General features: G+C 38.7%; 1 protein-coding gene across 1 annotated transcript; it reads right to left on the minus strand.

The window, feature by feature from the left end:
• Nucleotides 1-25,747, minus strand: LOC132152344 (interleukin-1 receptor type 2). Its single transcript, XM_059561112.1, has 10 exons — nt 25,632-25,747; nt 25,340-25,415; nt 23,597-23,846; nt 10,882-11,047; nt 10,618-10,795; nt 10,460-10,507; nt 10,285-10,350; nt 9,550-9,685; nt 8,044-8,177; nt 1-659 (listed from the first exon to the last, which is right to left on the minus strand). Exons 1-10 carry the CDS (start codon nt 25,647-25,649, stop codon nt 520-522), a joined length of 1,212 nt encoding a protein of 403 aa, XP_059417095.1. The 5' UTR covers nt 25,650-25,747; the 3' UTR covers nt 1-519.
• Between the last annotated feature and the right edge of the window lie 672 nt (nt 25,748-26,419).

The following is a 26,419-nucleotide window of genomic DNA, read 5'->3' on the forward strand; positions in this document are numbered from 1 at the left end:
ACAATAAACTTGACTTACATGATTGGAACTGAGGAAGAATAATAGTATGTGTTATATATCTGAAATAATGGGGAGGACTGCTGTAGATATATAAAATAGTGGCCAAAGCAGATGTTGTCTGCCAACATTTGATCAAAATTTCCATATTTTGTCATATATGAATTTTTTCACAAAAAAAGATGAGAACTGAAGTCTGAACAGATGTTCTACTAATAGCTCAAAAAACAGAAGTTAAATGGATCCAATTGCTGCTTTATTTTAAAGCAAAATACAAGGAACCAAGTCTTGCCAATTTACAAACAAAACAGACCAAACAAATGCTAAAAATATGTGCCTGTGTATGTGGGAGTAATGATTGCAAGAAACAAGAAAAACCCGAAAACAGTTTGAGAGAGAACTGTGAGGCAAGATCTAGGAAAACAAATTTAAAACAAAAGACCAATTCAACACAAAAGATCAAAGTAACTAAAACATGATGAAGATAGGTGTACTATTGAAGATGTAAAGTGGAAGCCATCTTCAAATGGTGCTGTCCTGTCGAGCCAGAACATAGTCCCTTGGTTTCTGTGGCCCTTGGCACAAATGGTATGCAAAAACACACACCACTAGAATAAAACATGAGGATGCTGCAGCTCCCACCAACCACACAGACTCAGAGCCTGAAGAGAGAATCAGAAAGAAATTGAAGCAGACCAGTTTAAATCTATCTAAATAGACATTTTAGATTAATCATTTACAGGTTCTCAAATTTTTCTTTTTCAATTTTAATGTGCAAAACAGTACACTGTGAAAGATAGGGTATGAATGAATGAATGAATGAATGAAAAAACTTTATTTCGAACATGTAAAAAAAAATACAAACAGTCATAATCATAATGATTATTTCCAATTATTTCTCTCTTTTTTTTCTTTCCTTTTCCCCTTTTAACTTATACATGTCCGAAAAGGAGTAGGAAGAAGCATAAGCTTATTCAATCCTACCCCTTCTCCACTACTTTTAATAATTAACCGGTTGGCCGGACAAATGAAAATAAAGAAGAAGAAAAAAAGAAAAGAAAAAAAAAGAAAATATATAAATGAACTGTCACCTAATCAATGACCTTCTTCCTCTCTATACCTTGCAGAAAACATATTTTTAAAGCACTTTTTAAACTTAATCATACTTGGACATTGTTTAAGTTCTGAACTTAATCTATTCCACAACTTCATTCCACATATCGAAACACAAAGACTTTTTATTGTTGTACGGACACAAAATTGTTTAAAGTTGCACTCACCCCTAATGTTATATCTCCCTTCTCTAATAAGAAACAGTTGTTGAATATTGCCAGGGAGTAAGGTCTGTGTACTTTTTTGTTCATTCATTATTCTATTTCGGAATGAAAGATAAAATTTTAAAAAGGGTGCAGCTTGGTTTTTTGTTTAAAAGAAAAAAAGCAGAAATGGCTGTATTCCATTGTATACTCTATACATTGTTTCCAAATGTATTGTTGTCATCAAATAATCGTATTAGAAAATTGGACGAAAAACTAAAAAATAAAAGGTCAGTGTACGGTCTGTGTATTTATTGGTCATTTGATTTTCCATTTTAAAAGAAATAAAGATAAGCTTATTAATCCTGCCGATTCTTTGCTAGTGGTGCTTGCAAGATGTAAACATGTTTTCATTCACTATTACATACAGCAATTGAAGCTTTATCTTGTAGAGTGTAGTCTGCTGCACTTCTCCACACTCTCCATCCCGATAACAGAGGAAAGAGCTTCAGCTCCGTCAGTTTTGGTCATAAGACACCCTAAATAACATGAAAACCTTACAAAACTCAACACGATGTGCTATCTGCCATCTCGGTCTACATTAACTTCTTTCTGAAACGTCAGAATTTAACCATGTTTATGCATCAGACGAACAATGTCTAGCTGGACATGTCTACTTTTAAAATAAGCCATTTAAATAGAAAAGTAATAATAATAATTTTATGTTTAGGCCTAAGTAATTCATATGAAACCAAGAGAGGTGCAGTGTTTGCTAATTCTAAGTAGGCTATAGCCTATTTAAAGCAGACTAATTATGGGGAAAACAACTTATTTTATTATAAATTTTATTATAAATGTGGGTTGGATTTTCCCATTATTTCTTTTTTTCTGAATGGCCTAGAGTAAATTAAGTAGGCTAAAAATTTGTAGTATATTTTATTTCATGTCGTTGTAGATCACAGGCTACAGTAAAATTCAAATGGCGTTTTATGAATAAAGTTGTCAAGTCTGCTTTGTCAATAACATGCAGTAGCCTGAAAATATAATATTATTTTTTATTTTATTATTATTATTATTATTTTATCTTGCCAGCACCACTAGCAAAGAATCGTCAGGATTAATAAGCTCTGCTGTCTGCCGCTTCTCTGCTGTTGAAGATGAACTGAGCTCGCAGAATACAGAAGAGTTGAAAGGGGCGTTTCAGCGCTGCCCACACATTCAAACAAATATTAAAGCATAATCTCATTTTATACCCATAAACAAAAATACGAAAAATCCAGCTAAGTTTTTGTTTTCCGTTTTTTAAACAAAACAGAAAAATGAAAATCAAACTTTCTCATTTATCTTTATTTCTTTTTAAGTAGAAAGTCAAATGACCAAAAGATGCACGGACCGTACACTGACCTTTTTTAGTCCAATTTTCTAATACTATTATTTGAACAATACATTTGGAAAACAAAATACAGCCATTTCTGCTTTTTTTCTTTTAAAGAAAAAACCAAGCTGCACCATTTTTTAAATTTCATCTTTCATTCCGAAATAGAATAATGAATGAACAAAAAAGTACACGGACTTTGTAAGTTATTTTTTGCTTTATACATTATTTGTGCAGTTTGAATAAAAACCAGATCAGTAAATTTCAATGTCTTTGATTTAAAAAATAATACATTTGTGTGATCTCTATAACCGACACCATGAATCATCCTTATGGCTCTTTTTTGCAACATAAATACAGATAATAATCCGTAATAATGCATCCGTAAGTATTACCCCAAACCTCCGCACAGTAGTTTAGATATGGTAATATCAGCGCACAGTAAAGAATGTGGAGTGAATTGTAGTTCATAAGATGTTTTGGTTTATTCAGTATTGAAATACTTCTTGAAAGTTTATTATGTACATGTTTTATGTGAGATTTCCAACATATCTATTATCACCCCAGGAAACTTATTTTCATTAACCCGTTCTATAGCCAGCCCATCTACCTATATCTGGATTTGTATACCCTTTTTACAGCTACCAAATAACATGAAGTTAGTTTTATTAATATTTACTTATAATTTATTTCTATCAAACCATCTTTTTAATTTATAGATAGCTGAAGTAATAGTCTCCACTAACTCCTGTATATTCCCCCCGGAACAAAAAATATTTGTATCTTCCACAAACAGAATTAGTTTTACAATAATTGTAACTTTGCATATATCATTTATATATAATAAAAAATAATTTTGGACCCAGAACTGACCCCTGGGGGACACCACAAGTAATTTCCAAGCATGATGATGAGTATTTCCCTAACTTCACAAATTGTATCCTATCCCTTATGTAACTTTTCACCCAGTGCAATACTATGCCCCTGATCCCATAGGTTCCAATTTATTACTTAATATGTTATGATTAATTGTGTCAAAACCTTTTTTAAGATCAATGAAAACTCCAACTGTATACTGTTTTGCTGCGTTTCCATCGACATTTCCCGGAACATTTGTACCAGGAACTTTTTTCCCCCCTGACCTGCTGCTCTCTGTGTTTCCACCGCGGTGTAAAGTACCGGGAAGATTAGGCAAATAGTCTGGTGACGTAGGTCTGCGCGCTTTTCTCAATACAAAGTATGCACATTTAGGACGTGAATCCTCAGTAGTTCAGGCTTTGTGCGTTCGACTCGGGAGTGTGATGTCCGCGACGACGCAAATCCGGTAAATCTGCAAACAGCAGCATATTTGATAACTTCAGTCAGCTGAACATGGCTACTGCAATTTTCCTCTCTGTATATATTCAATTAAACGAAACAGGATATCAAATACCACTGCCTCCTTTCATTTTCATTTAAACATAGTAACAGCTGCAGAAATGTACTTAGTTCAGGGATATGGGTATATTTACAGCCATTACAATGAAACGAAATGTTATATAAATTTGCCTTTTTTATTTTCATTTTAACATATAGATAAATTGAATACAGACCAAAGTTAACCTGTTAGATTTACCCGAAACGAATTATATTTTATGTTTAACCACTAAAGAGACATCAGAGCCAGCGGCACACATCAGAAGGTCTAGCCGAAGTGAGGCTGCTCTCGGCGGATACATGAGGACTGATCTCCCGCTGATCGCGTGGAGCTCATGTCTCCTAGATCGGCGAAACACATTTTTAAATAGGCGCTGTCTTTATAAATAAACCACAGATTTGAGTTTTAAACAACTACATTTCCGCCTGAAATACTTTTAAAATGACATTTCATGACACAATAAGAGATATATTTTTAAAACAATCTGAATAAATGGTGGTCGAAATCAAAATGCTGCGTGAACTCAACCAATTAGGATGTTTAGCGCTTTAGTCCCACCAGCGAAAGTTCCAGAACTTTGAAAAAGTACCACCTTACCAGCAGGGACTTTCTGAGGGGCTTTTTTTTACCCTGAACTTTATTTAGTTCCTTGGTTCCTGCGGTGGAAACTCACCTAGTACCAGCCCAAAGTCCCTAGTTCCTGGGTAAAGTTCCTGCAGTGGAAACACTGCATTTGTGTTCTAAGGCGTTTGTGATTTCCTCAATTGAATCAATTAATGCCAATGATGTTGAACTATTTCATCTAAATCCATATTGACTGTCAGAAAGTATTTTTTGTTTATCTAAAAATTTGTCTAATCTATTGGAAAATAGTTTTTCTAAAATTTTGGAAAATTGTGGTAATAAAGAAATAGGCCTATAATTTGTAAACTTGTGTCCGTCCCCAGTCTTATACAAAGGAACAACTTTCGCCATTTTCATTTTGTTTGGGAATTTACCGGTGTGAAATGACAGATTACAGATATATGTTATTGGTTTAGAGATCCCCTCAATTACCTTTTTCACAATTTTCATATCAAGTTCATTACAATCGGTAGATGTTTTCTATTTAAAATTATTTAAAATATATATTATTTCTTTTTCTTCCACCTCTGTAAGAAAAATTGAGTTGGGATTTCTTTCTATTAAATTTTCACTCCAATCTTCAGATAACAATCTGGAATTTGGTCCCACACTCACCAAAAAATTGTTAAAGCTATTAACCACATCACCCATATTGTCCTTTATAGTGTTGTTATCAATAAAATAATGAGGATAACTTCGTTGACCAGAACTGTTTGCGATTATACTGTTTAATATGTCCCATATTCCTTCAATATTATTTTTATTTTTATTCAACAATTTACTATAATATTCTTTTCTACATACGCGTAAGATATTGTTTAACTTGTTTTTATATATTTTATATTTATTTTCAGCATATTTTGTTCTTTGTTTATAAATTCTCTATATAAGTTTTTTTTTTTTTTTTTTGCAAGCATTTTGTAATCCTTTAGTAATCCATGCTTTATCTGTATATTTTTGTTTTCTATGGTACTGACTAATTGGACAGTTTTATAATACAATGTTGTGAATAGTCTTAAAAAATTTATTATATGCAGTCTCAACATCAATTTCTTTGTAAACAATTTCCCAATTTTGTGCTAATAAGTCATTCTTTAAAGCATTCATCATTTCCTCTGTCCTCACTTGACTATATTTTTGTTTTTTTCTCTGGTTGATTTCTCTTATAGTTATTATCATAGACTGTGAAAACTGGCAGATGATCTATAATGTTGTTGATTAATAATCCACCCACAGTATTGTTTTCAATATCATTGGTAAATATGTTATCAATTAAGGTGGCACAATGGGGTGTAATTCTACTGGGTCTGGTAATTTTAAGATATAAACTCATTGTGTACATTGTATTAATAAATTCGTCAGTCATTTTGTGCTTGGCTGGATTTAGTAGATCAATATAAATCACCACAGATGAAAATAACTTTTTGATTAGTTCTTGAAAAAAATCCTTCTATCAAGTCCTTGAATACTTCCAAGCATGTGCCTGGTGCTCTATATATACAACTAATGATAACATTCTTCTTTTTTTTTCTTACAAATTTCAATTGTTATACATTCTAATAAATTATCTATCACAGTTGTCATACATTCTACCACCTTATAATTCAAGGTTTTATCTACATATATAGCCACTCGTCCTCCACTTTTATTCTTTTTGTTTATACAATTGAGTTCATACCCTTCCAGTTCAAATTTAATACCTTTATCAACATTTACTTAAGTTTCAGATATGGCTATTATTGTGAATGGTTTTGTTAATTGTTTCAAATATTCCTTAATGTTATTAAAATTAGCATACAGGCTTCTTGCTATTGAAATTAGCAGGATTAATGATATTTTACTATCCATTTTAATAGACTGGTTAACCCTTGTGCGTTGTTCAAATTCACTACCCTTTCATTATGTTTGGGATGAAAACATCCACTACATTAAACTGCTGTAAAAATGTATCAGATAAATATATATATATATATGGCTTTGCAATCAAATGTCATTATAATGGAAGTCAAAGGGGCAAAAACAGCCACCAACAACAAATGATTTAAAATCTAATGCTGCACAAAAACTAAAAATGCATCAAAGCCAATCTTGTTACTAATCTTTGACATGCCCAAGACTGTGATAAAAGGTAAAGAAATATCCAGTCCACAATCACTTTTTATATTGAAAATAAGTCATTTTGTATGTTTTTTTCCCAAATCAGTGACATCATTTATGAACTTGGTAATTAAATAGTTAAAATCTTGGATTTATTTTTAAACATTTGATAGTTTTGATCAGGACTGAGGTTGATTAATAGATTATGCAAAAAAAAAATTAGAAAAAAAGATTTATCTGATACATTTTTACAGCAGTTTAATTTAGTGGATGTTTTCATCCACAAACATACCGAAAGGGTAATGAATTTGCCCACAGTGTACCGTTGAGTTTTTTAAAAATTTCAAAGCATTTTCCCAAAATATGTATCAAAATAAGATTTGTCACCAAAAATCATTCCATTAGCTGAAACACTGAGAAAGTTGTGGCCAAATTAAGACTCAATTTTACCCCCTAGTGAACGAAAACGTCCCCAACAATGCATAAGGGTTAAATTGTTCTTCTGTATAGTAACAGCAGTAATTGTTGATATTGGAGAAGCAATTATTCTCCAGATCTATATCATTTTCCAAGTCCAGTAAATTATGGTCAGTGTATTGAAATGTTCTCAGTTCCAATTTATCAATATTTTGATTTAAATGTAAATGAATTTGTCATGGGGTAGGCAATTTTTTTCTAGAAACATTTTTTTCATACTGGTTGAAAGTCTCTTCACAACTGACAGAACAAATGAAACAAACATACTTCAGGACATTAAATACGTTCATGCAATGTTGTAACTCGAAGAAGACCAAAGATGACGTTCTACTCAGAGCTGTTCCAAGTACTCAGACTCTGAATCATTATTATTTGAATTATCATCATTATGACATAGTGTGAATACAGCTACAGTAATATCCTAAAGTAAGAGATATGTGGCTGTTCATGTGATGCACACCTGTATGCCAGGCCAGTACGTGTGCCACTTTACCAGTGCATACATGCATTCCTACTGTATGAACTGACATCATAGCATAACAACAGCATTACTGTTTCCAAAAACACACTTTGCACTTTGAAACCTGTGTTCTAAAGGCTGCATTTTCAGGAGACCAAAACGGTGCTGTACTATAAATGAACGGCCAAAGCTCAAAGTTTTCTGATTTTAGTTGAAAATGGTGACATGTAAACACTCCTTAAATATTGGCTATTTATATGATCCCATGTGAGTTTAAATGATTTCAAATTAGAACTAAGAAAGAAGCATGCAGTAGCACCTCAGATCAATGGGTACCCACCTCCAAGTTTGATTTGAGTGACAACTTCCTGTTTCTGGTCTTCATTTTGACATATGCATTTCAATTCTGTCCCATTGTCCTCTTCCAGAAGCTCAGAGATAACCAGCTGCACCTCCAGATGCTTGCCTGAGAGACTTAAAACAAACACATAAACTCTGTGTGATGTTAAATTCTACATAGTGCAGAGTATTGGATGAAATTATTCTCCATTATTGTCAGGACTCTGATCTCCCAGTTTTTATCCTGTTCTTGCATTTTGTTTAGCCTGATTCACTTGTTTCTTTTTTGCCTGCTCTCTTCTACTGAACTCTTGTCTGGTTATGCCTTCACTTTTTGTCTTTGTTTTTTTTTCCGATCTGTATGTGCTAGAGCTCTCTGTCCAATCTGTGTTGCCCTGTCTGTGCTTGGACCCTCTGCTCTCTTGCCTCAGTCAAGTCCCTTGGTTCCGGTTGTCGGTTCAGACGTTTCTCTTTTTGTCAACTGTCTGGGCCTGACCTTGCCCTTGGCTGTACTCTTTGGCCTATCTGCACTTTTAACACTGCTTTCCCAGCTCTGATCTTTGCCTGGCCCCTGACCTTCCCTCCATCTCTACCAGTTCCTCCTCCCCACAGTACTCTGTGGACTATTTTGTGTTTCAGAGCCTGTTGGAGAGCACTAAAAGTAATTTGAAAGTGTGTTAAATGGCAATAATTATATAAGACAGTATAATACTGATGGATTGGCCATCTGTACATGGTGTTTCCAGCGGCCTTACCAGCGTTCCTATGACCCTGCAGAAGACAAGCGATTTGGGTAACGGATGGGACTCAAGTCCAGACTCGAAGTATAAATGTTCCATGAACATAAAGATATGGTCTAGTCTCATCACGGTCATGGAGCATTTAGACTAAGCCTTGACTTGCTGATAGTTCTTTGCTATTGTGTTTCTGGACTGGTGAACATTGTGTTTGCTGCAGAGGTCTACACTGAATCATTCAGACCCTCTTCTGGTCTCTGTCTTGTCCCAGACTCAACCTAGCCTGGTCTCTGACTCAAATGACCATCCATCCATGCTCCAAATCATGTGTCCTGTGTTCTGTAGGGTCATGGGGATGCTGGAGCCTATCCTAGCATCTAGGGTCATAGGAAGAGATGGCCAGGTGGACACTGGTCCATCTCAGGGATGACACACACTGACAGTCATAATTTCACTCAAACTTAATGACTAGTTTTCAGTTCACCTAACCTGCATGTCTTTGTGGGGATATACTGTTCTTCACCTTCTTTACAGACCACTTTGTAGACGCTCCAACATAAAAGTATGAATTATTCTTTAGTTTTATCTAGTTTATATTTAGCTGGTGCAACAAGCCCTGCCTGCCCATGGACTCTCTTCTGCCTCACCATCACTGTATTCTCATCAAAGTGTCTAGACCATTCACTCATGTGCTCTGGACTGTCGGTTGTCGCCCTTGACCTTTATTCACACACAGTTTTCAACTGGATCAATGCAGACATCAGGGTTACCTCTTATCTGTCTGAAAAGCCCGTCCACCCAGGTAAGAGTTTTCAACTGGCTGGTCATTAACCACCCATGTCACAATTGTGGACTGAGCTTGCTGGTTTCCAACAGACACCATGCACTGGATCACCAAACGAGCACCTGCAAGTTAACAGCACTATTAAAGGTTGGTGACTAATCACTACATAACAGTGAGAAAACAAACATTGACCTTATTCACTCACTTCTCTTACAGAGAATGAATAATTCAGCACTGAAAATCATATACCATTTTTAAATGTCCAGTTCAGTACTCATGGGTGAAAGAGAAAGCCCTTAATGGAGAGTACTTGAATTCAATCGAATGTGAGCTATCAAAATGTATGTTTGCCTCATGACTATTTATTATTAACTTCTGGGAAATTAAAGCTCATGCTCAAGTCCTCGATCATGCTGGACAAACCAAATCTGTTTACTGGACTTATACTCAAGGATTATAATAACATGTTATTTCAGTGTCTTCTATATAGCCTATTTTTTAACTGTCCATTATTGTGCTGTAAACCTGAAAGTTGTGTCCAATCCAAGCGAAACTGGCTAAGCTCCATTTCAAATTAACAGTTTATTAGTATTACAGACTACTGTCATACAATAATATGGACAGTGTCATGCAATGTGTGACCTGCATATAAATATATTATCAAAAAAAAAATCAAACAATCAACCCCTGTAAATCAATAATGTTAGCGGTGTAGACTCACCAAAATGACTTTCAATGAAAGATCCATTTGCAGGAAAGACAATGTAAGGGAATGGATGACTTGATGCTGTAAGAAAACATTGTTAAACTACCAGGGAGTAGAATTCAAATAGTTATTTTAATCCGTTTTAGATCAATATGTTGGTTAAATACTGCTAAATATCTCTTATACTTGCATGTGAAAGCACTGAGACTGTTAGAGGTGACCGCTTCTGATACTGGGACTGAAAAAGAAGATATGTCAGGTTGAGTCATCATTTGCTCAACTATCTGACAGGTTTAGGAAGAAAGAGAAGCAGTGGCAGAACCATCACAACGTAGGGAATCTATTTACTTGTCACTTGAACTCTCCAGGTCCTGCTCACGTTATACTGGGTATTGTTGAATATCACACTTAGCCTACAAGTGTAGAAGCCCTCGTCTTTCACAGAGATGTTTTTGATGGACAGAATTATGTCTCTCTTGACTGTATACTGTCCTTTGCTTATAGGGAGAGCTGTGCTCTGAAAATCCTGTAAATGATTACATATTAGAAACATTTTTGTTCTCTCAATTCAAATATTTATTTACATGTTTTCCACAATGTTCAGTGACCTACCTTGTACCACTTTGGACTTTCTGACCTTTTGAAATATTTTAAATGTGGACAGACGATCTCTGTATCTTCTCCTGCGCGTGCGGTGTAGGGCATCACAGTAATGTTGGGCTCTTCTTCCTCGTAGATCATTACTGTAATACTTCCAGTGAGGCAGAACGTGTTGCTCCTGAGGGTGAAATGCATTAATTTCATTTAGACCAGCATTCTAAGAACATCATAAGTACTAAGACACATTTTAGTTGGCACCTTTATTGGACTTGGATATAAACATTAAAAATAATAATAATAATAATAATAATAATAATAATTTTGTTTGCAAGCCTGTGCAGCACAACTGCCTTATCCAGGGTACAGCATAACACAGATCTCTAATTCATATACATGTGAGAAAGTAGAGCAGATGTGTGGGTGGTATAATTTGTATTTCTAATTTACTGTTTATTAAAATCATAAGGCCTAGAATATGACAAAAAATGTTGCATGCTCAAATTCTAGCAACTATTCTATACAGAGCTAATTTTAGGGCTGGGAGATATACCTAAAAAATTTGGCATTTGCATTTTCATTTGCTCTAGAACAGTGGTCACCAACCTTTTCAAGCCTAAGATCACATCCAAAGTCCAAATGTAAACCAAGATCTACCACTTGCAAAAAATTATTTAAAAAAAGGCTGCAATGTAAGTTCTACTCTGACATTCTTGTTGCCTGTTAGTCACTAGCAAATTATTTAACTATAAAAATAGAATATAACTATACAAACTGCCAACTATAATTCAACATTTTCAACAGTAATATAACATTAAGTATTTCCACAGGCTTATTACTCATATATAAACACAATAATCAGTCAATTACAGGCCTAAGCCAATAATGTACTGTTCCCCTGTACTCACATTCCCTTTTAAAACATATTTCAAACTCTTCAAAATGGAAATACTCAGGTTATTGCAACTAGCATTTAAAATATAATGACAACAGTCATCCTTCAATTCTTCGAAAATATTTTCACGCAAATTACAGACCTACATTCATTTTTAGCTACAGAAATTGAATAATGTAATCAAATGTAAAACAGCATCGCATATTTGACTGTATAAATTAAAGCTTATTCTTTATTAAAGTTACAAAAGCTTTTTAATCAGGAGCAGTGAGTGATTTCTTTGTTGTTGCTGTTCGATTAATATAAAGACTGTCACTTTAAGAGAATACACTGATACAGTAGGGCTACGTTCAGCCGGCTATGTCAGCTGTAGGATACTTAAAACAGGCATTTTGACATGATTTTTGTGTGAAGAGAGCAGAGTGTCACGATCATTAGATGGAGTGCCCATGAGCTTCAGTAGAGGGCACTCCAGTCAGGACCATTCCACCCATTCACCACCAGTTGTCACTTGGACACTAGCACCTCTCAAACTGTTGCACCACACCCGAACTACATTACACATGAGTCACTGCATCACAATCACCCTGCCACACCTGCACCTCATTCATCAGCCAATTTCCTTGCCACACCTGCACCTCATTTACACACACACATAAAAGCAGCACACTCACTCTCATTCACTGCGAAGTCTTGTTTAGCCAGTCTGACATTTCCGAGCGTTTTCCCTGTGTTTGTTATTCCTGTGTTTTGACCTTTGGACTGTTTATTCCGACTCTGATTCTCCGCTGCCTGTCCCGATCTCTGCTTGTTTCTGTTTACGATTCTGGTTATCCCTGACACACCTGACGCCATTCCTGATCTCTGCCTGTATGACCATTCTGTTTAATAAATGCTGCATATGGATCCGAACGCCTCTGACTCCTTGTTACAGAAGACTTCGCCAAACCAGGATCCAGCAGCTTTAAGGAGTAAATCCAGGTCAGCCATGAATCCAGTAAGCCAACTTATGTGTTTACGTCAGGGAATTAGGCCCATCGAGGACTATGTGAAGAACTTTATTGAGTTTGCCCATTTATCTATCATGGACGAGATGTGCCTGATGATATTTTTTCGTGGGGGCCTATCTGAGCCGCTTGGCTCACTCATGCCTTTGCATGATCCTCACTGGACTCAGTATTATATTGATCTGGCACTCCAACTGAGCAGCTCTGCATATACTGTGGGTGTTGTGGAGGAGGAACACAGCACTTTTGCAGTATCCACCACTCCTGAGCCTTGTCCTGTTATGTCTGCCAGCCCAGCGCCTCTGCACAAGATGGCCGCCAGCCCAGCGCCACTGCACAAGATGGCCGCCAGCCCAGCGCCACTGCACAAGATGGCCGCCAGCCCAGCGACACTGCACAAGATGGCCGCCAGCCCAGCGACACTGCACAAGATGGCCGCCAGCCCAGCGACACTGCACAAGATGGCCGCCAGCCCAACGACACTGCACAAGATGGCCACCAGCCCCGTCGACTTTCCAGAGTCAAGTCAGGTCCCCGTCGACTTTCCAGAGTCAGGTCAAGTCACTACTAACACCCAAAAGTCAAGTAAAACAACAGTTAAATTTCATGAGTCGAGTCAGGTTCCAGTGAACTCTCCAGAGTCGAGTCAGGTTCCAGTGAACTCTCCAGAGTCGAGTCAGGTTCCAGTGAACTCTCCAGAGTCGAGTCAGGTTCCAGTGAACTCTCCAGAGTCGAGTCTGGTCCCAGTGAACTCTCCAGAGTCGAGTCTGGTCCCAGTGAACTCTCCAGAGTCGAGTCAGGTTCCAGTGAACTCTCCAAAGTCAGGGTTAGTCACCGTCGACCTTTCAGAGTCAAGTCAAGTCACCGGTGGCCTTCAAGGACAGAGTCAAGTCACAGTTGATCCTCAGGAACCAAGTCAAGTCACCAACGATCTTCATGAGCAAAGTCAAGTCACCATTAACCTCCGTGAACTAAGTCAAGTCACAGTTGATCCTCAGGAGCAAAGTCAAGTCACCAACAATCTTCATGAGCAAAGTCAAGTCACCAACGATCTTCATGAGCAAAGTCAAGTCACCATTAACCTCCGTGTACTAAGTCAAGTCGCAGTTGATCCTCAGGAACCAAGTCAAGTCACCAACGATCTTCATGAGCAAAGTCAAGTCACCAACGATCTTCATGAGTAAAGTCAAGTCACCATTAACCTCCGTGAACTAAGTCAAGTCACAGTTGATCCTCAGGAACCAAGTCAAGTCACCAACGATCTTCATGAGCAAAGTCAAGTCACCAACGATCTTCATGAGCAAAGTCAAGTCACCAACGATCTTCATGAGCAAAGTCAAGTCACCATTAACCTCCGTGAACTAAGTCAAGTCACAGTTGATCCTCAGGAGCAAAGTCAAGTCACCAACAATCTTCATGAGCAAAGTCAAGTCACCAACGATCTTCATGAGCAAAGTCAAGTCACCAACGATCTTCATGAGCAAAGTCAAGTCACCAACGATCTTCATGAGCAAAGTCAAGTCACCAATGATCTTCATGAGCAAAGTCAAGTCACGATTAACCTCCATGAACTAAGTCAAGTCACAGTTGATCCTCAGGAACCAAGTCAAGTCACCAACGATCTTCATGAGCAAAGTCAAGTCACCAACGATCTTCATGAGCAAAGTCAAGTCACCAACGATCTTCATGAGCAAAGTCAAGTCACCAACGATCTTCATGAGCAAAGTCAAGTCACCAACGATCTTCATGAGCAAAGTCAAGTCACCATTAACCTCCGTGAACTAAGTCAAGTCACAGTTGATCCTCAGGAGCAAAGTCAAGTCACAGTTGATCCTCAGGAGCAAAGTCAAGTCACCAACGATCTTCATGAGCAAAGTCAAGTCACCAACGATCTTCATGAGCAAAGTCAAGTCACCATTAACCTCCGTGAACTAAGTCAAGTCACAGTTGATCCTCAGGAACCAAGTCAAGTCACCAACGATCTTCATGAGCAAAGTCAAGTCACCAACGATCTTCATGAGCAAAGTCAAGTCACCAACGATCTTCATGAGCAAAGTCAAGTCACCATTAACCTCCGTGAACTAAGTCAAGTCACAGTTGATCCTCAGGAACCAAGTCAAGTCACCAACGATCTTCATGAGCAAAGTCAAGTCACCAATGATCTTCATGAGCAAGGTCAAGTCACCAACGATCTTCATGAGCAAAGTCAAGTCACCATTAACCTCCGTGAACTAAGTCAAGTCACAGTTGATCCTCAGGAACCAAGTCAAGTCACTAACGATCTTCATGAGCAAAGTCAAGTCACCAATGATCTTCATGAGCAAGGTCAAGTCACCAACGATCTTCATGAGCAAGGTCAAGTCACCATTAACCTCCGTGAACTAAGTCAAGTCACAGTTGATCCTCAGGAACCAAGTCAAGTCACCAACGATCTTCATGAGCAAAATCAAGTCACCAACGATCTTCATGAGCAAAGTCAAGTCACCAACGATCTTCATGAGCAAAGTCAAGTCACCAACGATCTTCATGAGCAAAGTCAAGTCACCATTAACCTCCGTGAACTAAGTCAAGTCACAGTTGATCCTCAGGAACCAAGTCAAGTCACCAACGATCTTCATGAGCAAAGTCAAGTCACCAACGATCTTCATGAGCAAAGTCAAGTCACCAACGATCTTCATGAGCAAAGTCAAATCACCATTAACCTCAGTGAACTAAGTCAAGTCACAGTTGATCCTCAGGAACCAAGTCAAGTCACCAACGATCTTCATGAGCAAAGTCAAGTCACCAACGATCTTCATGAGCAAAGTCAAGTCACCAACGATCTTCATGAGCAAAGTCAAGTCACCAACGATCTTCATGAGCAAAGTCAAGTCACCAACGATCTTCATGAGCAAAGTCAAGTCACCATTAACCTCCGTGAACTAAGTCAAGTCACAGTTGATCTTCATGAACACAGTCAAGTCACCAACGATCTTCATGGGCACAGTCAAGTCACAGCTGATCTTCATGGGCACAGTCAAGTCACAGCTGATCTTCATGAACCCAATCAAATCACCACAGATCTACCAGAGCCTCGTCACATCTCAGCCGAACTCCCAGAGCCTCATCACATCTCAGAGCTCTCGTCCTATCCTGTCACGGCCAAGGAGGCCGTCAATGAGCTCTCATTCATTCCGGTCTGGGCTACGGAGACCATCCACCAACTCTCTGTCTGTCCTGTCATGGCCACGGAGGTCCTCCATGAACTAACCGCCTGCCCTGTAATGGCCACAGAGGCCAGCTACCATCTCATCACGGCCACGGAGGCCGCTATTAACCTGTCAATGTTCTCTGTTTCAGTCCCACCTGAGCAGACTTGTGGTCCGGTGCCATCGACTCCACTGTGGTGGTCCTCTGCTCCGCCCTGGTGGGCTTCTGTCCCGTCTGCTCGGCTGTGGTGGTCCTCTGCTCCGCCCTGGTGGGCTTCTGTCCCGTCTGCTCGGCTGTGGTGGTCCTCTGCTCCGCCCAGGTGGGCTTCTGTGCCGTCTGCTCGGCTGTGGTGGTCCTCTGCACCGCCCTGGTGGGCTTCTGTCCCGTCTTCTCAGCTGTGGTGGTCCTCTGCGCCGCCCTGGTGGGCTTCTGTCCCATCTTCTCGGCTGTGGTGGTCCTCTACTCCTCCCTGGTGGGCTCCAGCTCCACCTGCTCCACTCTGGTAGGCTCCCACGCAACCTGCTCTGCCTTGGTGGACCCTGGTTCCCGAGTTAGGGCCATGGCGGGCTCCTGTTCCCGAGTTAAGCCCATGGCAGGCCCCTGTCTCCTATGTCAGGTCCAGAAGGGGCTCCTGTTTTCCTGAGTTAGGCCCAGGAAGGGCTCCAGTTCTGCCTGCTTTGCCCCGGTCCCCGACCACGGCACTTCTTCATGGACCTGGCCCTCCATCCCTCCCCCTGTTCCGCCTCCGCTCCACCGCCCTCCTAGATTGTTTTGAGCGTCTGGAAGCCGCTCCTTTGGGGGGGGGGCTATGTCACGATCATTAGATGGAGTGCCCATGAGCTTCAGTAGAGGGCACTCCAGTCAGGACCATTCCACCCATTCACCACCAGTTGTCACTTGGACACTAGCACCTCTCAAACTGTTGCACCACACCCGAACTACATTACCCATGAGTCACTGCATCACAATCACCCTGCCACACCTGCACCTCATTCATCAGCCAATTTCCTTGCCACACCTGCACCTCATTTACACACACACATAAAAGCAGCACACTCACTCTCACTCACTGCGAAGTCTTGTTTAGCCAGTCTGACATTTCCGAGCGTTTTCCCTGTGTTTGTTATTCCTGTGTTTTGACCTTTGGACTGTTTATTCCGACTCTGATTCTCCGCAGCCTGTCCCGATCTCTGCTTGTTTCTGTTAATGATTCTGGTTATCCCTGACACACCTGACGCCATTCCTGATCTCTGCCTGTATGACCATTCTGTTTAATAAATGCTGCATATGGATCCGAACGCCTCCGACTCCTTGTAACACAGAGAGAGCTTATATTTGCGCGCGTGCCGAGGCGCGGGTTTGCGCGCTTCGGATTAGCCCATGCAAAAAATTTTCACACTGGTTCTACCCCCAGTCCGACGCCCCTGATTACAGATGCTTTGTCAGATTTAAGTTGAAGCGCGTGCCGAACCGTGTGTGGTGAACCGAACGGTTCGGTTTTTTTCAGCGAACCGTGCCACCTCTATTACCTCAATAATCTATCAATTACAGGCCTAAAACAATCATGCCCGACCAGACGGATATTAGTACATCTCATCACACCGGCACCCGCGTCTAAATCAGTTGTATGGTCTGGTTTTTAGTCTAAAACAGTTGCGTCAAGTATAAATGTCTCGTCTGTTTTGGGAGGTGCGCGCGCAGTCAGCGGAGGCTCGCGCTGTGGTGCCAGGCGAAAGTCTAAAGAAAGCGGTTGTTTTACAGACATTATATGTAAACTATAGGCTATATATATATAAAAGATCGACTTGTTGACCGAGATCAACAGGTTGGTGACTCCGGCTCTAGAATAATCAAAAGGATTATTTTCTTCTGCCCTAATTAAAATAAATAAATTATATATAAAAAATGATCTTCAAAACTGCTTCCAACACTCACAATTAAATAATATATTTCAAAAAAGCAATTAAAATCAGTCCCACTTTATATTAGGTGGCCTTAACTACTATGTACTAACATTTAAATTAATCGATTGATACAATGCACTTATTGTGTACATACATGTTTTTACATTGTACTTATATTTTTTTAAATACTGCATGTAATTACATCTATATTTAATTTAGAACAGTTGACCCATCCCTTAAACCTACCCATACCACCAAACCTGTCCCTAACCTTACCCGTACCCCACCTCAATAGCAGCTCAAGAGTTTTGCAATACAGTATGAACACAATAAGTACATTGTACTTATTTTTGATGCAGGTACTGTACATAGTATGTACATAGTAGTTAAGGCCACTTAAAGGGGCCATTATGATGCGATTTCAAGTTTTCCTTTCTATTCGGAGTGTTACAAGCTCTTGGTGCATAAAGAAGATCTGTAAAGTTGCAAAGACTAAAGTCTCAAACCCAACGAGATCCTTTTTTTAAAAGTCAAGACTCGTCCACACCCTCCTAAAACACCTGTTTAAACACTCCCCCACATGTCTACATGATATGGGAAGATTTGCATAACGTTGTGCAAATGTTCATGCAAAGAGAAAAAGCGTAACTTTGATTCTCACTTTTGCTGCCGGCCCCATGTTGTGGAGATGCAACTAGTAATCAGTGGTTAAGTTGTATTTACAACACCGTTCCAGAACAGTTCAACCCAAATATTCAGATGTGTGCAGAACATTTTATGGAGGATGAGGACTGTTCCCTGATCCTGGGAGAGAAGACTGCAATGGCGTCTGTTCTGACTCACAGTCTGTAAGTACAGTACATTACACATGTAAAGGATTTATCACTGATGATTCACACGTGAGTTTCAAGCAGTGTAGAGCAGCGGTTCTCAATTCCAGTCCTCAAGACCCCCTTCTCTGCACAGTTTGCATGTTTCTCTTATCGCTTCAGATGTTTGTTCTATTCGAATGTACTGTAAGTGCTCTGCAAAGTGGACATCAGAGGAATTTCTGCCATGATTCCAGTTCGAAGTGAGCGTATATGTTCCATTCAAAGTGCACTGAAGTGTGCGAGATGTGAATTTAAATTGTATTTATTTACAGAGGTATATGATGGGGTGCAAGGACTGGGATCGAGAACCGCTGCTATAGAGTAGAGCTTGTTGTTTCTCCAATCACAAATGCAGATATGGTTTTATGTTCACACGGCGCGATGCAACGCAATGCACAAAAAGACAGTATAGGTCATTATAATCAGTAATTATGTCCCCACTAGATGCAACAAATGGCTTGTTTGTAATGGGTTTTATTGGTTTTGTCTTGTCCCGCTGGTGTTCTGACCAGGACAAGCATCACAGTAGTGAGGGGCGTAACATTTCTGTCACACGCTTGAGGTATTCAGCCAATCACAACGCACTAGATCACTGGCCAATCAGCACAGAGCAGGTCTTAGGATGCTAACTGTTTCTGTGGCAGCTAGAGCTTCTAATGGCAGCTGCAGTGAAGATGATGACTTTATTCATTACTGATTAGCTCAATTATTTAGAAGGCAGGACTTCCACCACACTGCATGTAGCAGTACTTGGTACTTGGTAGTCCCAGGGGGGGCCGAGTGCCCCTGTGTCAACAAGCTTGGACCCCCTACATTTGGAATTGTATCACACCAAACAATTTTGGGTGTAATGTGCAATTTGTCTTGTAGATGGCAGTAATGGAATAAAGTAATTCATTGTGCCATAACATTTATGTCAAGAGTAAATTATTGAAAAGCCAGAACACATACAAAGACATCGTGCTGCAGAGAGAAAGATCTTCACATATTCATCAAAGCTATATTAAAAAAAAGATACAGATGACGAAAATATTTAATTTCAGTCATGTTCACATAGTGAGAAATGCTATTAAGCTATCCAAGTGCCCCCTCTTGCTTATATTAGACGTTATAAAACTACATATCAAGCAATCATAACTTTGCAAAGTTAGCAAAAAGTCAGCAGCTACCAGACAACAGATGTAATATGTTAAAGAAATTGTAATTTATATTGTCTGGTTTTCCCCTACATCATTTGCGTGACTTTTTATTAGGTGAAATGAAGCAGTGCAAAGCAGGCCTGCATAAAACTGGTAGGGCAAAGGGTAGCATATGAAAACTGCATATTAAATTGCCAAAAGAAAATACAACACAAAGAATCAATACACAATTCTACTAAAGCTTTGAATAAATTAATTTTAATTTCAACATTTACTAATACATTATTAAAGTTAAAAGTTTTATCTGTTAACCATACCGGCGCTAACAAAAATTAAGATTAATTAATACTGTACAAAGTGTATTTCTCATTGTCAATGTTAGTTAAGGCATTGCCAAACGTTAACTAAAGTTTACTGTATGTAAAGCATTACTTTAGATGAGGGATAGGCAACTCCGGTCCTGGAGGGCCACTGTCCTGCAGAGTTTAGCTCCAACCCTCATAAAAACTCACCTGCCTGTATCTATCTAGTTATCCCGAAAACACTGATTGCCTTGTTCAGGTGTGTTTAATTAGGGTTGGAGCTAAACTCTGCAGGATAGTGGCCCTCCAGGACCGGAGTTGCTTTAGACGATGGGGCTTCGCGGATGATCTCATAATCAAGCGTCTCAGTTTGTGTTCAGAGTAGAGTAGTGTGATGCCACGCCAGCAGAGGGAGCCCTCACCCTCGTTCTGACTGGAACCACTCCCTCTGCTGCTTCTGTGATCACTTCTTGTTTGGCAGCATTGTAAGCATGGTGAGGCCAAACAGGCCTTGTGAAGTATTGCCAGTATCACTGCCTTACAGAGCGTTCCCATTGTCTTGTTCTGACTGCTATGTGTATGATTTATCACCTGTTTCTCTGGATTTTGCCTTTGGGATTTCCCTCTTACTTGTTTGCTTGTTGGACTGATTATTGTGATTTTGACTTCTTGGCCTGTGATGATGGCTCTGATTTCTGCCCTATATTTTGGATTGTTGAACTGTTTGCTCGTCTGCAAATGGATTCTGACACTGGCACTGCAAATGGCCTCAGCCTCACCATCATTACAAGTAGATATCAAGGACCGTAGAAAAAAGTGCAGCTGCAAATATGCTTTTACTATACTTTGTTGAGGAGAAAAATATCTAGCCCAATGTTTGTTTTTGTTTTTTTTCTTTCCACAAAGAATGCAACTATTTAGCAGATCAAACACTGTACCTATGGCAATATGCTTTAAACACATTTGTCTCAGAAGTTTCTAATCTATAAATCCATCGCGCGCTAGGTGGTCCGAATTCAGTGCTAAGACTTACATTTTATTTGGGAAATCCAATATATACTTTTTAAATTCTGAATGGGGTTTGTTTCACTATTTTCAAATTCAACTTTCAATGTTGTTAACATGATCATGGGTGGGACTAACAGAAACTGACCAATCATCATTATTTACAAGCGTATGGTATGCACCTGTAGGAAGAGGGAAAAATAATAAACTGCCTGTAATTGACCATGAAAACTCACTTTAAATATATTTTAAAGCAGATATATGAAGTTATAGTGAAACTATACATTTATAATTATTATCTTTTGATAACATACATCTGGAAAATGATCAGCTTCTCACTGGTGCAAAGACAATATCTGGTAACGAAACATTTATTTGAAATTGTTTTAGCTCACTTCTAGATACTATAGTGATAGATTACAAGGTAAACAAATCCTGAATGAATAAAACTGAAAGTAGGCTAAGATTAATTTAAAAAGCACAAGTGGCCCCTGTCACATTAATTATCTGCTTTAATAACATCAAAACATTCATAAGATACATAACTCATATAAATATAAAAAATGCTTTAAGTGCAAGAGTGGTGTCAACTACTGTACATGCTAGCTTCATATTTCACTCCAAAAGCAAAAGGTAGAAAAAAATGTAATTTTGACCTTCATTTAACTATTTTTCTGCCTTTGATTTAAGAGTAAAACTTCTGAAATAATATTATTTCTATTTAGTCTACTGTAATATATTAAAAGGATCCATGTTATTTGAGTGAAGTACAACCCGAATTCCGGAAAAGTTGGGACGTTTTTTAAATTTTAATAAAATTAAAACTAAAAGACTTTCAAATCACATGAGCCAATATTTTATTCACAATAGAACATAGATAACATAGCAAATGTTTAAACTGAGAAAGTTTACAATTTTATGCACAAAATGAGCTCATTTCAATTTTGATTTCTGCTACAGGTCTCAAAATAGTTGGGACGGGGCATGTTTACCATGGTGTAGCATCTCCTTTTCTTTTCAAAACAGTTTGAAGACGTCTGGGCATTGAGGCTATGAGTTGCTGGAGTTTTGCTGTTGGAATTTGGTCCCATTCTTGCATTATATAGATTTCCAGCTGCTGAAGAGTTCGTGGTCGTCTTTGACGTATTTTTCTTTTAATGATGCGCCAAATGTTCTCTATAGGTGAAAGATCTGGACTGCAGGCAGGCCAGGTTAGCACCCGGACTCTTCTACGACGAAGCCATGCTGTTGTTATAGCTGCAGTATGTGGTTTTGCATTGTCCTGCTGAAATAAACAAGGCCTTCCCTGAAATAGACGTGGTTTGGAGGGAAGCATATGTTGCTCTAAAACCTTTATATACCTTTCAGCATTCACAGAACCTTCCAAAACATGCAAGCTGCCCATACCGTATGCACTTATGCACCCCCATACCATCAGAGATGCTGGCTTTTGAACTGAACGCTGATAACATGCTGGAAGGTCTCCCTCCTCTTTAGCCCGGAGGACACGGCGTCCGTGATTTCTAACAAGAATGTCAAATTTGGACTCGTCTGACCATAAAACACTATTCCACTTTGAAATAGTCCATTTTAAATGAGCCTTGGCCCACAGGACACGACGGCGCTTCTGGACCATGTTCACATATGGCTTCCTTTTTGCATGATAGAGCTTTAGTTGGCATCTGCTGATGGCACGGCGGATTGTGTTTACCGACAGTGGTTTCTGAAAGTATTCCTGGGCCCATTTAGTAATGTCATTGACACAATCATGCCGATGAGTGATGCAGTGTCGTCTGAGAGCCCGAAGACCACGGGCATCCAATAAAGGTCTCCGGCCTTGTCCCTTACGCACAGAGATTTCTCCAGTTTCTCTGAATCTTTTGATGATGTTATGCACTGTAGATGATGAGATTTGCAAAGCCTTTGCAATTTGACGTTGAGGAACATTGTTTTTAAAGTTTTCCAAAAAAATTTTACGCAGTCTTTCACAGATTGGAGAGCCTCTGCCCATCTTTACTTCTGAGAGACTCTGCTTCTCTAAGACAAAGCTTTTATAGCTAATCATGTTACAGACCTGATATCAATTAACTTAATTAATCACTAGATGTTCTCCCAGCTGAATCTTTTCAAAACTGCTTGCTTTTTTAGCCATTTGTTGCCCCCGTGCCAACTTTTTTGAGACCTGTAGCAGGCAGTAAATTTTAAATGAGCTAATTAAGTGGATAAAAGTGTAAAATTTCTCAGTTTAAACATTTGCTACGTTATCTATGTTCTATTGTGAATAAAATATTGGCTCATGTGATTTGAAATTCTTTTAGTTTTCATTTTATTAAAATTTTAAAAACGTCCCAACTTTTCCGGAATTCGGGTTGTATGTTTGTAAGTGAAGGTATGTTTGTGTATGTGTGAACTCTGACCTGAAGATGTAGGTGTATGTCCCAGAGTGTGAGGGGTGAGACGGGAGAAGCAGGATCCTGCGCTCGCTCAGCATCACTCCTTCAATCCTCTCGCTCCTCAGGCTCTGGTGATGGACATGGAAGCTTGAGCTGTTGTCCACTCCCAGTCTCCTGTAATTAATCGCATCTTCAAGAAAAGGGAATCTGATGATAACTGCTTCACCTTGAACTCGATAATCCGGGATCTCTGGACCCACAAGCACACAACTGTCTGAAACAACCACCACAAGAGCTTGTTAATCAGCAAACAGTAATACTGTATTAACATCACAGTTTACTGACTCAGGACATTCAGATGCTTTCCTCTCAATAACAACACAGCAGTTAAGAAAGAATCGGATCATTCAGCTCTCCAGTCAAGTCACATCACATCTATTAATATAGACATTCATTTAAATAAGACTTTATACAATATCTTTACAGTGTTATTCATGAAAAAGCACTTTTGGTCACTTCTGATTATGATTCTAACTTCAGTTTCTGCTATAAAGCTGTTCATGTTATTACTCGCAGACTGACATAAAAACGTCAATGGTAAGTTTGCTGTGGTCAGCCTTTTTGAGCTCCCAAAACCAACTTCATTTTGACCTGATTTGACTGAAAAGACATCACACCCCTGATCTTTCTTCAGTTTCGATACTTTCTGCAATGGGAGTGGAATACATGATTGATCTCCTGTCAGATACTGTAGGGTGTGCTGTAGAAGTTCATCCATTCTCCAAGCCGCTTGTAAGATCACAGATCCCAGAGTCTCAGAGCTGGACAGATGGACAGGACACGTCACACTCCATCTGCTCTGGGCTGTGAGGCCACTGTTCAATGACACAACTCATGTTTGCCAGGGGAAATAGTGCTGTAGTAGTGTGTGTCGGCTGAGGGATGTTCAGTTCTGTTTCAAGAGTCATGTGGAAAGCTGCAGTGCTAATACTCCTCTGATCCTGCTCCGTCTCTGTCTCTGGATGAATTCATCCCTTCTTCATCTCTCAAGTCAAGTGTTTTGGAATGATTTAATATTATATTTATATGGCTATATGAATCTTCACTTAACACTTCACTATAATTTTGTGAAACAATACATCAGGGACCATTGAATTATTGATGATTTTACAATTTTACATTCTGTAAAACCTAGATTTAAAAATTATTTCTTTGATCAGATGTTAATTTTAGAAGATATCATTTGTGAACATCATGAATTGAATGATGCTGAAAAAGACTGCGGATTCTTTGTCATCATTGAATTGCTGATATTTTGATTGTATCTATGATTTATGATCAGGACAGCAACAGAACAAGCAGCTTCTGATGTTAGAAATGGCCAAACTGTGCTTTTTAATGACAAGCTGAATTAAGCTAGTTCTGTTTCTTCATGCAACATACAAAAAACAAGCAAAGTGTTCTGCCATGACTAAGAAATATTGAGGTAAATCAGATATTGCAGGTCACATTTGGTCAGTTAAGACGCACTACAAAAGCAACAGAATGCAATCACATTGTTTTTTAATAATACGTATTCAAATAATCTACTGAAATCAGCCTTTGATCGTATAGGCACAGTTGAAATGAAATTTCAAGCAGTGAAATCCTGTATCATAATTAAACATGCAATTTTTTTTTAACTCTGAGAGAGAGGTTGCATGGAAAGTGCACTTCATATATGGATATGGAATATTATTCTTAAGTGTTGCATAACCTCATCCTTACCTTTCAGAGGCAGCGCAGAGGTCAGGAATAATCTCAGGGAAAACATGACAATCCATGTGCTGAAATCAAAGAGACACTAGCAGGAAAGAGCAGACAACATCAGCATCAGCACACGTCTATCTACATCTCTGCTCTCCTAAATACCCTTATATAATAACCCTTATATATATATATATATATATATATATATATATATATATATATATATTTATATATTTATATATGTGTGTGTATCAAAAATGAGAAGGTAATAAAATCATTGTATATGGAATTTCAATGCACTGGCTCTCACCTGCCTATTGATGATCATGATGATGATGATGATGACTACCTCTGTCAGCGAGCTCTTCACAGATTCAGAGAGCACTGGATATGACCAGCGTTCAGCTGTTCTCTGTGTTTCTCTGTCTCTTATGGACAGGTCCCATTCACACACCGCTTACGCATCAATACGTGGAAATTCCACATTACCAAATCAGAGCAGTGGTGCAGCTCACCTCTGAACCGCACATGCAGAGGAACACACAGAGCTTCACGGAAACGTCTGGAGAAAACCTTCAACAGCAGAGACATGTTATGTTAGGACACATGATGAACTGTGTGCAACTGGCTGTTAGACTGATTAAATATTGAGTCCCTGACCATATAGTAATCTGTGGTGGTTTGAGCACAGAGTGTAGCTGTTCTTCATGTGTTGGTGTGCTTTGTGTGATCCTTCTGACGCAATCATGATGTTCTAAAACAAATGCCTGCGTTTGTACATTTTGGAAAAAAAGAGGAAACTGATGACACATTGGTAGTTCCCCTACAAACCTTTATGATATATATATATATATATATTAATTTTGACATTTGTAACTTTAAGTTTTGTAACAAAAGTTTCCTTATATAGGTCAAACATTATAAAAATCTATATCTATCTATCTATCTATCTATCTATCTATCTATCTATCTATCTATCTATCTATCTATCTATCTATCTATCTATCTATCTATCTATCTATCGTGGTAGTTCCAATTCTGTAACATAGTTTGGTTCAAATTTCTCAATGGTAGTGTAAAAACACAATTTTTACCTTG

Source organism: Carassius carassius, chromosome 11 (genome assembly GCF_963082965.1).
Source record: "Carassius carassius chromosome 11, fCarCar2.1, whole genome shotgun sequence".
Taxonomy (NCBI): Eukaryota; Metazoa; Chordata; class Actinopteri; order Cypriniformes; family Cyprinidae; genus Carassius; species Carassius carassius.

Coding starts and splice junctions, on each gene's coding strand:
- LOC132152344 (XM_059561112.1), bottom strand. Junction 10,351..10,459: donor CAGTCTCAGTGCTTTCACAT/GCAAGTATAAGA, acceptor GTTTTCTTACAG/CATCAAGTCATCCATTCCCT. Junction 9,686..10,284: donor TTTCATTGAAAGTCATTTTG/GTGAGTCTACAC, acceptor GTTAACTTGCAG/GTGCTCGTTTGGTGATCCAG.